This window comes from Lonchura striata, chromosome 12 (assembly GCF_050655825.1).
Source record: "Lonchura striata isolate lonStrDom1 chromosome 12, ASM5065582v1, whole genome shotgun sequence".
NCBI lineage: Eukaryota > Metazoa > Chordata > Aves > Passeriformes > Estrildidae > Lonchura > Lonchura striata.
Genome location: NC_140714.1, coordinates 16,687,177 through 16,699,884, shown reverse-complemented (window position 1 = coordinate 16,699,884; position 12,708 = coordinate 16,687,177). Strand labels below are relative to the sequence as shown.

The window sequence follows — 12,708 nt, the reverse complement described above, 5'->3', positions numbered from 1 at the left end:
AGGTGAAATTTTTAAAATATTTTTTTATTAGGGTGTTTTGTAAAAATTACTTTTATTTCGCTCTGCACTATTGACAAACCCTTAACAACCAGCAATGCTTCTGTTTTTTCCCACCAGGAATAAAAGCAGATTAGCTAGTTCCTATACTAACAATCCTTAGTCATTGTGGCAAAGATTCATTCAGCACTCAGGGAAGAGTCTGCACTGAACACTTCTTCCAGGCTGGCACATGAGTCTTGTTGCAGTGTTTATCTTGACAAAATCTCCAGACTTCAGAAACCTGTAAAAGCCATTATCATACATTTCTAATGTGCTTTAAACAAATATAAATTCTTTGCATGTGTCTGGTCTTACGTATGTCTGAGGAGAGAACAGGCTTTAGGATCTAATTTACACAGCCCATTATTATTCTTGTATTCTCCATCAGGAAACAGCTCCAGACAGGACAATAAATAAGAAGTAAAACACAAAGCTGCTAAAGCTGCAAGTTAAACAGAAGAACCCAGTTCCTGCTGCTTCCCACAGGTGACAGTGGTGTCACTGCAGGATTCGGCTGGGACTAAAGGGGCTGGAAACCTCACCCAGCTGAGGAGTGGAAAAGCAGCACACTCTGGAGCTGGGCCAGGAACAGCCCAGGACTGCAGGGGACAGTGGGTACCTTTCTGGGGAGGGGGCCTGGCCCTCCCTGGCCACCCCAAATTCCTGGGCAAACCTGGCCAGGCCGAGCCAAGCTCAGCCCCCAGAGAGCTGCAGCCAGTGTCAGCCAGGCACAGCCCTCACCTGCCAACAGCCAGCACCTCACATCAGCTAAATCCACTTCCCACCAAAAGTCATTTTCACACTGACTTCCTACTTACTTTTTCCCTCCCTTATTTTAAATTGCACTGGCAAAACCTGCCAGTAAGTTGCTATGGAGAATAGAGAAGAACAGAAGAAAGGAACTGGGTATTTTGTCTCTCTTAGAAAAATGACTTCAGATTTGGCTGATTTATAATAAGAGTCTCATTGAGAGGATCAGATGTGGGGAAGAAGGCCTTGAATTCACTTTAAAGACAGTCTAATAGTCTTGAATTTTTATTTTGTTTTAAAAAGGGAATCTAAGTCAATATGAAATAAAAAACAGATGAATTCAAGACAACTGCAAAACTTAGTACAGAAAAAAAATGTAAAAATTAAGATCCATCTTTTTCATTACACATTTCTCATGAGATAGGACATAACGCAAAGATTTGTTTTTCTAGGAAATCATTGTTTATATTTTAAAAATAAACTATTGTTGTTTTGAATTAATTTTAGTTGATCAAACTTTAGGGCAATCATATCAATATAAACATAGATGCATAAACAACACATACAGATCCTTAACATGAGTGATTTCTAGAACTCCACACAACTGTGCCCACACCTGCTTTTGAGCAACAGATGCTGCATATTTTTAAGGTCACAGAAAAAAATAAATGCATTTATCCTGTGATTCACTGTTACTAATATTAAATACAGTCTGCACCTCAGAAATAACCAGACATTTAAGCTCTAAGACAAACAGAATTACAAACTTCTTAGTAAATGGGGAAAAAAGTGGTTTTATCCAAGTTTGTGAACAGACCTGTAAAAAAACAAAACCCAGTAAAGGGGGTGACCATTAATAATCTAGATCAGCAGGGTAGTAAACAAAAACCTAGCTAATTTCTAAAGCTTCTGTTCTTCATTCCAAAACAAATTTTCAAAGTTTACAAGCTCTGTGTTTACATAGTTGTGAAAAACAGGCAAGGAAGGACCCTGAGAAATTACCCAGCTCATCCAAGCCATGTCTCTAAATCTCTCCTCACAGTGAGTCTGGTTTGAACAGTATCCAATAATTTATTATCAGGGCTGAATAACACTGCACTCCTTGGCTGTGGAAAATGACCCATACTCTATAAAACCTAGAATCCAAGGTATTTCTGCACCAAATTCCAAGGAAACTCTATTTCTGCTACTCCACACTGACCAGTTTGAAAGCAGTGGTGTTGCACAGGTGACTTTTTAGAAGAAACCTTTTTTACAGATCAACAATGGCCAGGAAAACTGCAGGTAACCTGTGAAATTTTGGTACAGTACTTGGAAATCTGGCATATTCATGTCAAGTGGAGATGGCAAATCATCACTGGACAACCTATTTCAGTGTTTCAGACAACATACATTCCCTTTACAACCTGAACTTTCTTTGATTCTATTTGAATATTGGATGTTTTTTTCTTTTGAGTATCATGGAAAACATTTTGTTGACTTCCCTCTTGCAGTTTTTTTCATATATTTGAGAAGTTGTTAAATTTCCTTTAATCTTATAAATTGTGCTCTCCAGATCTTGCTTGTTCTTTTATTTTTATCTTTTTTAATGTAGTATAATTTTTTTTAAGTCACCCCTCTCTAACTCTGTTCAAATAAGAGACAGTCAAGGAGCTCAGCAGAAGCTGAAAGCCCCACACTGTAAAATGCACAATTCATTCTGTATCACAAAGTAAAAGCTATGGGGAAAAGTACAATGCTTTTTTTAAAGGCACATTTAGAAAATTGCATTACATTATTCCCTAAAATGAACTAAACCTGCATTCTGGAATTAGTCTTAAACACATTAATATTGATGTAATAATTTATCTTCAAGAGCATTTGTTTTGAAGGATTTAATGACAATAGTCATCAAGCTGAGGAAGGTGCTTCAGCTAATTGTGACCCCAACAAGCACTGACCAACAGCTTTAGGTGTCACTGCACTGCAAATAATAATTGCAAATAATAATATTTCAGAGTTATGGTATGCATTTAGTGACACATGGTCTTCAGAGGGTACTGACTACACAGAAATTGTGAAGAAGATGGGATTTAAGATCAAGAAATGGAAAAACACAGCTATAAAGTGACAAGAATTTTGTGCATAAATTAATATGAAACAATGATCATGCCTGCAGTGAGGCTGGGAAGGGACACAGCTGAGATGGCTGACCTGAATCAGCCAAAGGGATATTCCATATCACACACTTGGTTTTCTTTCATTTGGTGCAAGAAAACCAAGAATTAGTCTATCAGAAATGCCACTCTAAAACTACCTGTACCTGTGGAAATCCAGTGGGGGAACTTGAAGTCACATTAGAGGATCTGTAAACTGTTGGACAAAGACTGAAGACACCTCTTTCCAAAGGTGTCTCACAGTCTCAGCAATAGTGCAGCCCAAGTTAAGTGCAAAAGTAGCTCTGGGGCAGTCCTGCACATTTCAACCTCTTCATTTCAGAGACTGGAAGAGCTATCAATGATTTTTTGATCTTTACTTGAAAGTGTGTTGAACAAAAATGGATATTCTTTCTAAAAGCCATCTCAACCTTTTTCAGATTTCCACTTAATCCACAAGAGGTCTGTCCGTGGAACAGCTCATCCCTTTAGAGGACACAAAAAAGCAAAAGGGTCCTAATCGAAAGATATTGATCTACTTTTCAGAAAAATAATGCTCAAGTATCAGTGTTAAGTAAAGAATCATGAGCTGCAGACTGTAAGAAAAAATAAATTCTGCATATAACTTCTTGACAAACAAAATTCTGAAAATAAATTATGTAAGTATTTATGGTAAATCCTAAAGCTAAAATTTGTTCTTAAATAAAGTACTGCTAGTAGAATCTCCTACAGGAACTCAATCATTCTTTGTGCTATAAAAATAAATGTACATGGCAGTAACGTGAGTAACCTTCACACCTGGAGCAAAGCGGTCTTTTGCACATACAAGCCAATAAACAATTGCTTTTACCTTGTTATCTGCATGTGAACTGCTTTGCAGAGCTGAAGGCGCCCAAAGTGACTCAGGAGAGGGACAGGAGCAGTGCTCAGCACAAGCTTCCCAAGCCGGGAGCGCTCTGTCCCATGCTGGCAGCTCAGCTCGGGCAGAAGGAGCAGCAGCTGAGTCCCTGGCCCAGCCTGCCTGCACCACGTCAGGGAGCAGCCCTGGGCCAGCAGAGCTGCAGGAACGTGCTGATAATGCTGCCAGGGCTGCATTATTACCACGACAAAAGGCAAAGAGAGATGGGATGTGTTTTATTGTGGCATTGGCCAGAGGGCTGTCAAGAAGCTGCTCCTGGGCTCTGAAAGACGACTTTCCTCGCAGCAGAGGTGTGAGTCTGAGAGGCTTCACTTCCATGGGCACAGTCCACAAAATGCAAAGAGGGAAAAAAGAATGAAAAGGAGGGGGGGAAAACCAAGAGGAAAATGGATATCTCAGTGGAGACATCTTCCTCGGGCCAAAAACAAATTACTGGGAAGGAGTCACTTTAGCCCAGACAGCCACAGGTGAGCTCCTGACTCAGATGGGAGGAAACCTGCAGGGCTCCCACAGCACTGACAGCCTGGAGTGGGACTCCTCCCTCATCTGTATGGCACAGCTTGGAAGCATGGCAAAGGCATCACTTCTCAAGCACACTGAATTCATCAAGAACTTTTTAAAAACCCTCATTGCGAGTTATATCTGCTGTTTATGTGTCCCAAAGACCAGAAACACTTATTTTGACCGTGCCATCACTGCTGGAATAACTTTAAATATATTTTATGCATGGTTTAAGAACACAATTATTAATCTACACACATGAAAACCATGTAGATAAATACTTGTGTGGATAGCAGAATTTGCATGGGCAAGATAATATTCTTTTAACTAGTGCTTCAGGCATCAGCTGGTGTTTCCATTCTTCAGTGAATATACAAAATTCTCAAGGTAATAATTACAGTTTCTGAAGTATTTTAATCTAAAGAAAATTGCCCTCGAGCAATAAAAACAAATGGACAAAACAGACATTTTAAATTTAGTCTGAATGCCACTAGTTACTGACAGCCACTGCCTGTGGCAGGGCAATGGCCATGTGACTTGAAAGACAGAGTGCACTTCAGAATGCATAGTCCAAATGTATATTTCAAACAAGGAATGTGCTTATACTTTGCCACTTGACAAAAGAAAACTCCATCTTTCAGCATTTTCAGTGCCACGCTCATGCCCCTAAGGCACAGCAGGCAGAGCAGAGAGCTCCACTTGGTGTTTCAGCTCTCTCTCGGTGCCAAGATCACAGTGGAGGGGGTCAGAGAGGAGAAAGCTGTGAATGACAAGCACAGGTCCAAGTGGTGCCTTGATGAACATTTCTAACCTTTGAGTAAGACCAGTGGAGGATCTGAGAGTCCTTTGTGAAAGCAGTAAGTATAAAACCTCCCTGGTAAGACCTTGTGCTTTGCAGACGGTGTGTGCTTGATGGAAACACGGGAGAAGCCTTTGGCAGCTGCAGAGGAGAGGCAGGTACCAAGTCCATGACTTTTATTTACTGGAATAGTGGGCAGTGGGGGGAGGGGGAGGGGGGTTGTCAGACCTAGGAAGGGTTAAAAAACAGTGATTTAGATATTTGTGGTCTGGTATGAAGGCACACAGAGGGGCAGGAACACAAATTTGGGGAAATCCAACATTTCAAGCATGTGAACAAGAGCCAAACTAAAAAAGACGACTATTTCACTCTATTTCATTTAAAGAATACATAGATAGCCACAGTATTTTTTAACATGTTATCAGTTGGTAGTTATGTTCATATTTATTAGCCTTAGAGATAAATACCTGTATTTATGTATGGGTGTGGGTGCATGCACCTACATTTGTTTCTTTACTCTGCAAATATCTATAAAACTTAGCTGCAGTGATAGCCAAAATCTTGAAATAGGAAATTACCTTCTCTTTCATTCAATTGCTCTAAAAGCAGGGACTGCTTCTTACACCAATCACTACAGAAGAACACTTTCTCTTTTATAATACAAATACAGTTATTCAGTAAATTATTATGATTAAAAATAAGCACATTCAGAAGTATAGATACTCTTTGAATCTTTGTCAGCCTTGAATTCTCTGAGACGAATTCTTCAGGCAAGTCCCTGAAATCATAGCTCACATCACTAAAAGTTTTTGTGTATGTGAATCTTTTCAATCCAGACTGAAAAATCCCTGCTGCAGACAATTATACATAAACTATTCAAGAAGTGAAGCTGAAACAGCAATGGATCTCCTGTGACTCTCACAGCAGTGACCCTTATTTTGTGTGGGTTAACATTACTTTAACCAGTCTGTCTACACAAAAGAATCCCCAACAAAGAATGCAGAAGTAGAGGACCTTGTTAAACAACCACTTAGACAAGAATGCTTAAAAAGCAACTGGGTTTTTTTCCCCTTTTAAGAGCCTACTTTGCACATTTAGTGTGCTTTTTTGCATAATTCACACATGCAAGAGCTGTAGCACAGACCATCTGAATATTCAGATGAGTTTCACAGTGTGGAGTTCCAGATGTTATTATCAAAATTAATCTTTTTATACACAAAGCCCATGGTAAAGGCACCTCAACCAAAATGACAGGATGGAGGGCTTAAAATACAAAACCAAAAAAATTCTGTACAAACCATCTTCCATCCAGGAAAACCCTGTCTGAGGACCTCCTTTCTCAGCAATTTGAAGACTAGCATGAATTGCTCTTGAGGAATCATCCCCAAAACTACCAGCAAAGGAAATAGTCAAAGCCTAATTATTTTAACACTGTAAAGAAAAGATGGATTATCCATTTGCTTTTCCATAAAAAACCTGCTCGTTGGAGATCATGCTTTTATCTCCCAGTTTTAAAAATTTTCCAGAAATGGCTGTAAAATACCATGACTGCTTTCAGCAACATACAATGTTTAATTCCCTTAGATGTATCCCATCCTAAGCAAAGGGATACTTTTTTCCTGAGCTAGCACCACGTTCTAATTTTCAAGACCTGGTAGAATAATTACAATCTGCCCTTAGTGTGTGAGCACGGCTTAGCCCATAATAGCACTTGTGGTTTTTAAAAAAACATGGGATTCTTTACAGCAAGCTTCTTTGTGGGTAGTTTTCTCCACTGCACTGCAAAGCTCTCATTCAACAGAATTTTTACAAATGTATGTTACTAGAAAAATAGCATAGAGAAGGCAACTTTTTTGTGACAAGTTAAGTCAGTGGGAAAACAAACACCTGAGTACAAGAAAAAAGCATCAAGACCAAAAGACAATTCTAAGCATGAGAGAGGCAAAGCAGAGCCTGCTGACAAGCATGCAGAAGGTCTGGGTAGCAACATCACAGTGGAGAGGAAAAATTACTTGAAACTGAACAAACAAAAAACCTAATCTACAACTTTGTGGAATGTTGATTTGGAATTCAAATTTGTGGATCTGGGCTTTGAATTTGTTCAACACTTCAGGAATAAGGTTACATTATTCCACCTCAGACTACAGTGAAACAAGTACTCTTACTGTATCTTGTCAACCTACTTCTCACCAGACACTTTTACAACACTTGCTTGAACATTAGGATAAGAATCATTCTCCTTTTACATATAACTTCAATCACATTCTTCATTGTGCATAAAGCAGAGTATTAGGACATTTGATTTATTCACACAGAGACATCTCCAGCCACATAAGAACTATAAAATTTACAACGGCATTTTGCTTTAGGTACAAAAATACACATCAAGATAAATGCAAAAAAATCTCCCCTAAACCCATATTTTTTACATTTTTTCTGATATTGCTAATCTATTTAATAACCACTATTTTTCACCTGTTCAGATGTTTCTAAGTAATTAATCTGGTACACTTAATAGAAATGCATAACAGTAACACTGAGAAAATATAGTAAAAAAAGATACTAATTCTATACTTTACATGATGAAAATTCAGTGTAAGACCCAGTTACAACACAACAATCAGGTCAGGGTTCAAGATTTTCTGGACAGATGGTTAACTTCAAACACACTGACCCCCTATCAGACTGGATTAGTGCCAGGAGCATTCAGCCTTTCCTACAGAAAGTGGGTCAGAGTAGGTTTTATTCAAGTGCTCTGATTTGATGCATCATGATTTCCAAAGAACTTATTAAAATCTACTAGATTAAGATAGCGGCATATTCTTACATAGAAAATGGGGTTCCCTCTTGGACATCACACTTACCTTCACATTTCTCCAGGATCTGGACAGTTTCACCTAGTTCCAGGACCAAGCCTTGCGGAACAGTTCCTCGGAAGCTGCATATCACTGGAGGGTGGGGAAAAAGAGAGAGAGACATATGAGGCTTGGATCTTTGTGTGAATTTTCTTCTAAGCATAGCCCTTTAGCTCACTCCCTGCATAAAAATAGCTCTTACATAGCTGCCCAGAAAACCTGTCAACTTTTCCTGATCAGGTGTGTTTATTCCGGCCCTTATTAGAAATTAAGCTCAACAATACAATAATAAAAGCTGAGTTTTTAAAAAGATTTTTAAATTAAGCAAGGCTTGTAATCACTTTAATCAGCATCCTGTGATTTATATTGCATACAAAGATTTCCTTGTCTCTCAATTCTTACTCTACTCCACAACCCATCAATGGAACAGTCTGCCCAAATTGCAGAGATTACAATAGGAAATCAACTCCAGCAATGATTTTTCTCCAAGTTGAAACTATTTCAAATATCATCTGTGCATCTAATAGACTACAAAAATCCTATAATACCATAGATTATATTTAAGCAGACATACAGAAGAATGAATAAGAATCTGTACTTTTCATAAGCACTAACATGATAACACATCTCACTTTTCCAGGTATCTTTAATTTTCATTAACCAGGGAAAATAAGAACCCATCTCAATGTTTCAGAAAATATTAATACAATAAATAAAAATATTAAATGAAACTCGATTTTTAAAATAAGTTTTAAAAATTCAGAGTGTAGAATGATATATTCTTCAGCTACATTTACCAAAGTACAACAGGGACATGAACATGAGTAGTTCCCTCAAACATGAGATGTCAGAACCAAGGGTGAATTGCAGGTATGGTCATACCTCCCCCCAGGCCCAGCATTAAAAACTTCCCCAGGCTATTCAGATTTAATGCAGGCACTCCAGCACCTTGCTCCAGGTAAACACACACTCAGGAGATCCTGTATGTCACCTACACACCCCCAAACATTACAAGTGGAATTCCAGAGTTGAGACAGTGACCCCCAGTGGGCACCATCCTTTTCTCCAACTCAAGAGAACACTCACTCCCCTCGGAATGCAAACACTCCAGCTGTGGCCAAGATGTTCCCACGTGATGGAGGCACATTTCACAGAATATTCTGAGTTGGAAGGGACCCACCAGGATCACTGAGTCCAACTCAAGTGCATCATAGAGGGATCAAACCCACAGCCCTGGAGTTCCCAGCACCATGCTCCAACCAGCTGAGCCCAGCTCCTCCCTAAAGATCTTCCCATGCCAAAGCCACGAGTCCCTTCTGACTGCACGTGAAGCAAACAGGCTGAAGTCCAGGGGAAGAACAACACTGAACCCAAGAGTCCCATCTGTACCACGTACCACAAGGTAGGTCTCTTGAACCTTGAATTTCTAAGAAATAATGAGAAACAGAGAGACACAACTTCCACCAAAACAAAACTTCATTTTAACCCTTTGCACACACTTCATAATGGGCAAGGGAAACAAAGAACAAGCTATACCCACCAGGCAAACATCCAGATGAGGCCAATACAAGAAAGAATGAAAAAAAAATCTAAAGGGAACAAAATGGCATCAAATGCTTGCATTTCCACCGTGATATTCAATGCAGGATTTAATCCCAGGAGTTAAAAACTCAGAATTTCATCAACAAACCTAAACTGCTCTCTCATCTCTTATGGCCCAGCAGAAGTCACTGTCAGTTAAATGAGGCTTTAAATTCTTGTTTACATCAGAGGCGGGAGAAACACAACAACTGGCTCCAGACTGGAATAATGCAGACAGCACAATCCAACAAAAACTAAGCTCATCAGCATTCCACATCCATTCTTCACCCATGAAGAAATCATAAATATGGATTTCAACCAAAGAAAAACTACTTAAAGCCTCTCCCAAAGTGCAGAAACACTGACAACTGAAATGATGAACTGGCAGGACATAATCAAACCTCCAGTGGCTTTTCCTTCTTTTTTTTTTTTCATTTTGGTTATTTTTTTTGTACCTTCAGTATTTTAGATAGCTGGATCCTTTAAATACAGAAAATGTTCTCTTTTTTCTAATTTGCAATTTTACCAAATTAAGAACATACAAGTTGATTTGCAAAATACCACAAAGTCCTGTATTAAAATGTGATTTTTTAGTTCAAACCAACAAAGCCACTAAAAACTTCACATATGTCTCAATAAGGGGAATTTCAAACACCTTGGGTAACAAGGTACCTTTGAAAACACCAGAAAAAAAAAAAAAACAAAGAAGCGTTAATACAGTAATAAGATATTCATTTATGAGAGTAATTTTAGATACAGTCTTAATTTTAAGAATATAGGCATGATAATATTAAAAGCCCGTTTCTAGACCATTTTCATCTTTTTTGAACATGCCATGGACCTTGTGACAGAGACACCAGTCATGGGACATGTGGGTGTTAGTGGCTGTAGACAATAGAAAAGTTAAATCATGGAGGAAAAACAACTCTACTGGTCTTAGTCAAGCCCAACAAGTAACTCTGAAAAGTATTATTGCATGTTAACACTGCATTAGGTGCTCTGAATTAACAAACAGCAGCTGACTTCCTACGACAACTATTTACTATATTAAAGCTACTGAATCAAGGACGGGGCTGGGACAGAAATTACCAGTTCTTTGGCCATCAAATAGCTGACTATTATGTAATAATAGAGGTGAGTTTGGAATAAAAGCTAAAGGAGAGGTATCAGGAAAAGACAGTACAGGGTTTTTTTTCAATTGCTGATAGAATAATTTTTAAAAATATGGTCAGGAATGGTGACTTAAATATATTTTCGTCTTATAGGAAGTAATTCTAGTTCTCATACAAACTTAACACCCTCCCCCTTCATTCTCAATACAACAGTACAGAATCTAATTCCTTTTTTAATCATCAATAAATTATGTTAGCCTCTTCTGTTTGACATTTTTTATAATCAGTCTGTAGGATCAGTGAATAGCAATACAGATATTATCGAAACAGTGGAAGCCAAATCTCAAGAGTAAATTATTTTCCAGCCACACTAAATCAAGGTCAGGAAAAATTAAAGAATACAAATAAACTGACCCAATAGATCAAACTGTCTTGCTAAACTGTGTAACAAAAATAAAATTTAACATTTCTGAAATAAAAAAGAATGGTAAAAGCAACATACAATTATGACATAATCACAGAAATTTAAGGCACTTTTATAGTCTAATTTATTATTACAACAGTTACTTCCAAAAAAGTTATGGATGTTACTCATTTGTTAAGCTAGATATGCATTATGGAAGACAATCTTATTTATAAAGTCCCGTTTAAGGTACACAGTTCTTAGCAGCATTATTTGAAAAATATGATCACAAATATAAATGAGAAATAGAGTAATTCAATTATTCTGAAGAAAACCATTTACAGAGAGAACTCTGACAATTGATTTCTTTCCTTTCCACAGAGAAATTCTTTACCCAACATTATCACCTACAAACTGTCCATCAATCCGTAAGCTTCCATCATTTCTTACAAGATCCATGTCCTCAGTCACCAGAACATACTAGCAACACATCATCAAAATAGGCACAAAGTGAAGCTTTTACCCACCAGTTTACAGGTCTGACAGATCCCTCTTGGATTCCAGGACACACTGCTGAAATATTTAATATCCATTTCAGATAGGAAGCCCCTTGCCATCATTCAGGTCTATAAGGAGGTCGTAGTTCCCCTCACAAAGTCATTTCAGCCAGCAGTTAATGCTAACATTCGCTAAAGAGGAAAGCTTTGAAAAAGCACCACATGCCATGTGATACAGGAATTATCTCCAAGACTGAAGTCCCTTATCTGTGGTACTTAAACTGAACCACAGTGAAGGAAATCCCTCTTCACCTCTGGAATTTATCAGTAAGGAAGGCACAAATCAGTTCACACAGCCAGTGACCCTCACTGACCAGAACATATGAAGGAATTGTGGGGTACAACATATAAGAACAGGTGGCCTTGGAATAATGGTTTCAAAAGTCAAGGATCCAGGAGATGACAGATTTTTCCTTGCCCATAGATATGCCCTGACACAGTATAATATAAACAGCTGCACTGCAAGTCACCCTCAAAAGATAAACAGGACCTGTTAAGCCAATGCATCTTTGTGCACCTCTGATTCCTCCTGTGCTCCACCTAAAGCAGCTCCTTGCTATGTAAACAAAGAAGATCCAATTGATACAATTCAAGAGGTTTTACAAACCATGTTCTCAAACAGCCCCCCGTCAATAGCTCTTGAAAAAACTGCACCCGGCTGTGATAAAGTGGGATAAAGTGGGAAGGAGTTTGCATAGATAAATAATCAGCAAAGTGACGTGAAATAAAAAAACCATTTCCCTTAGTGAGGACAGGTTGAGCAGCAAGCTCTGAAGGGATCTCTGTTGGAATCTTTCCTGTTTCAAGTATTCCTAAATAATCCAAAAAAGCTCATCGTTTAGAGAAGCCACAAAGTTTGTAAGGCCACTCAGGCTATTCAGAGTAATAAAGAGCTATAAATGGACCCAAGCTCCACAAGCAGAACTGGCAGATGAGCAGTGTTCTGTTCACTTGTGTGGCATTCCATGAGGGATGAACAGTCCTCACCTCACACACAAAATCATTATCTCCCTTGCCACACTGAGTGGAATGTCAGAGGCCTTACCATAAAACTCAG

At 38.6% G+C, this 12,708-nt stretch overlaps 1 protein-coding gene across 13 annotated transcripts in view; it reads right to left on the bottom strand.

Annotated features, from left to right (window-relative positions):
- The window catches only part of DOCK3 (dedicator of cytokinesis 3), a 184,135-nt gene that overhangs the window by 156,530 nt on the left and 14,897 nt on the right, over positions 1 to 12,708 (bottom strand). For all 13 annotated transcript variants that reach the window (XM_085590130.1, XM_085590132.1, XM_085590126.1 and 10 more), the window contains exon 2: positions 8,008 to 8,091. In XM_085590130.1, the coding sequence (XP_085446256.1) occupies positions 8,008 to 8,091 (84 nt within the window). The remainder of the gene's footprint in view (positions 1 to 8,007; positions 8,092 to 12,708) is intronic.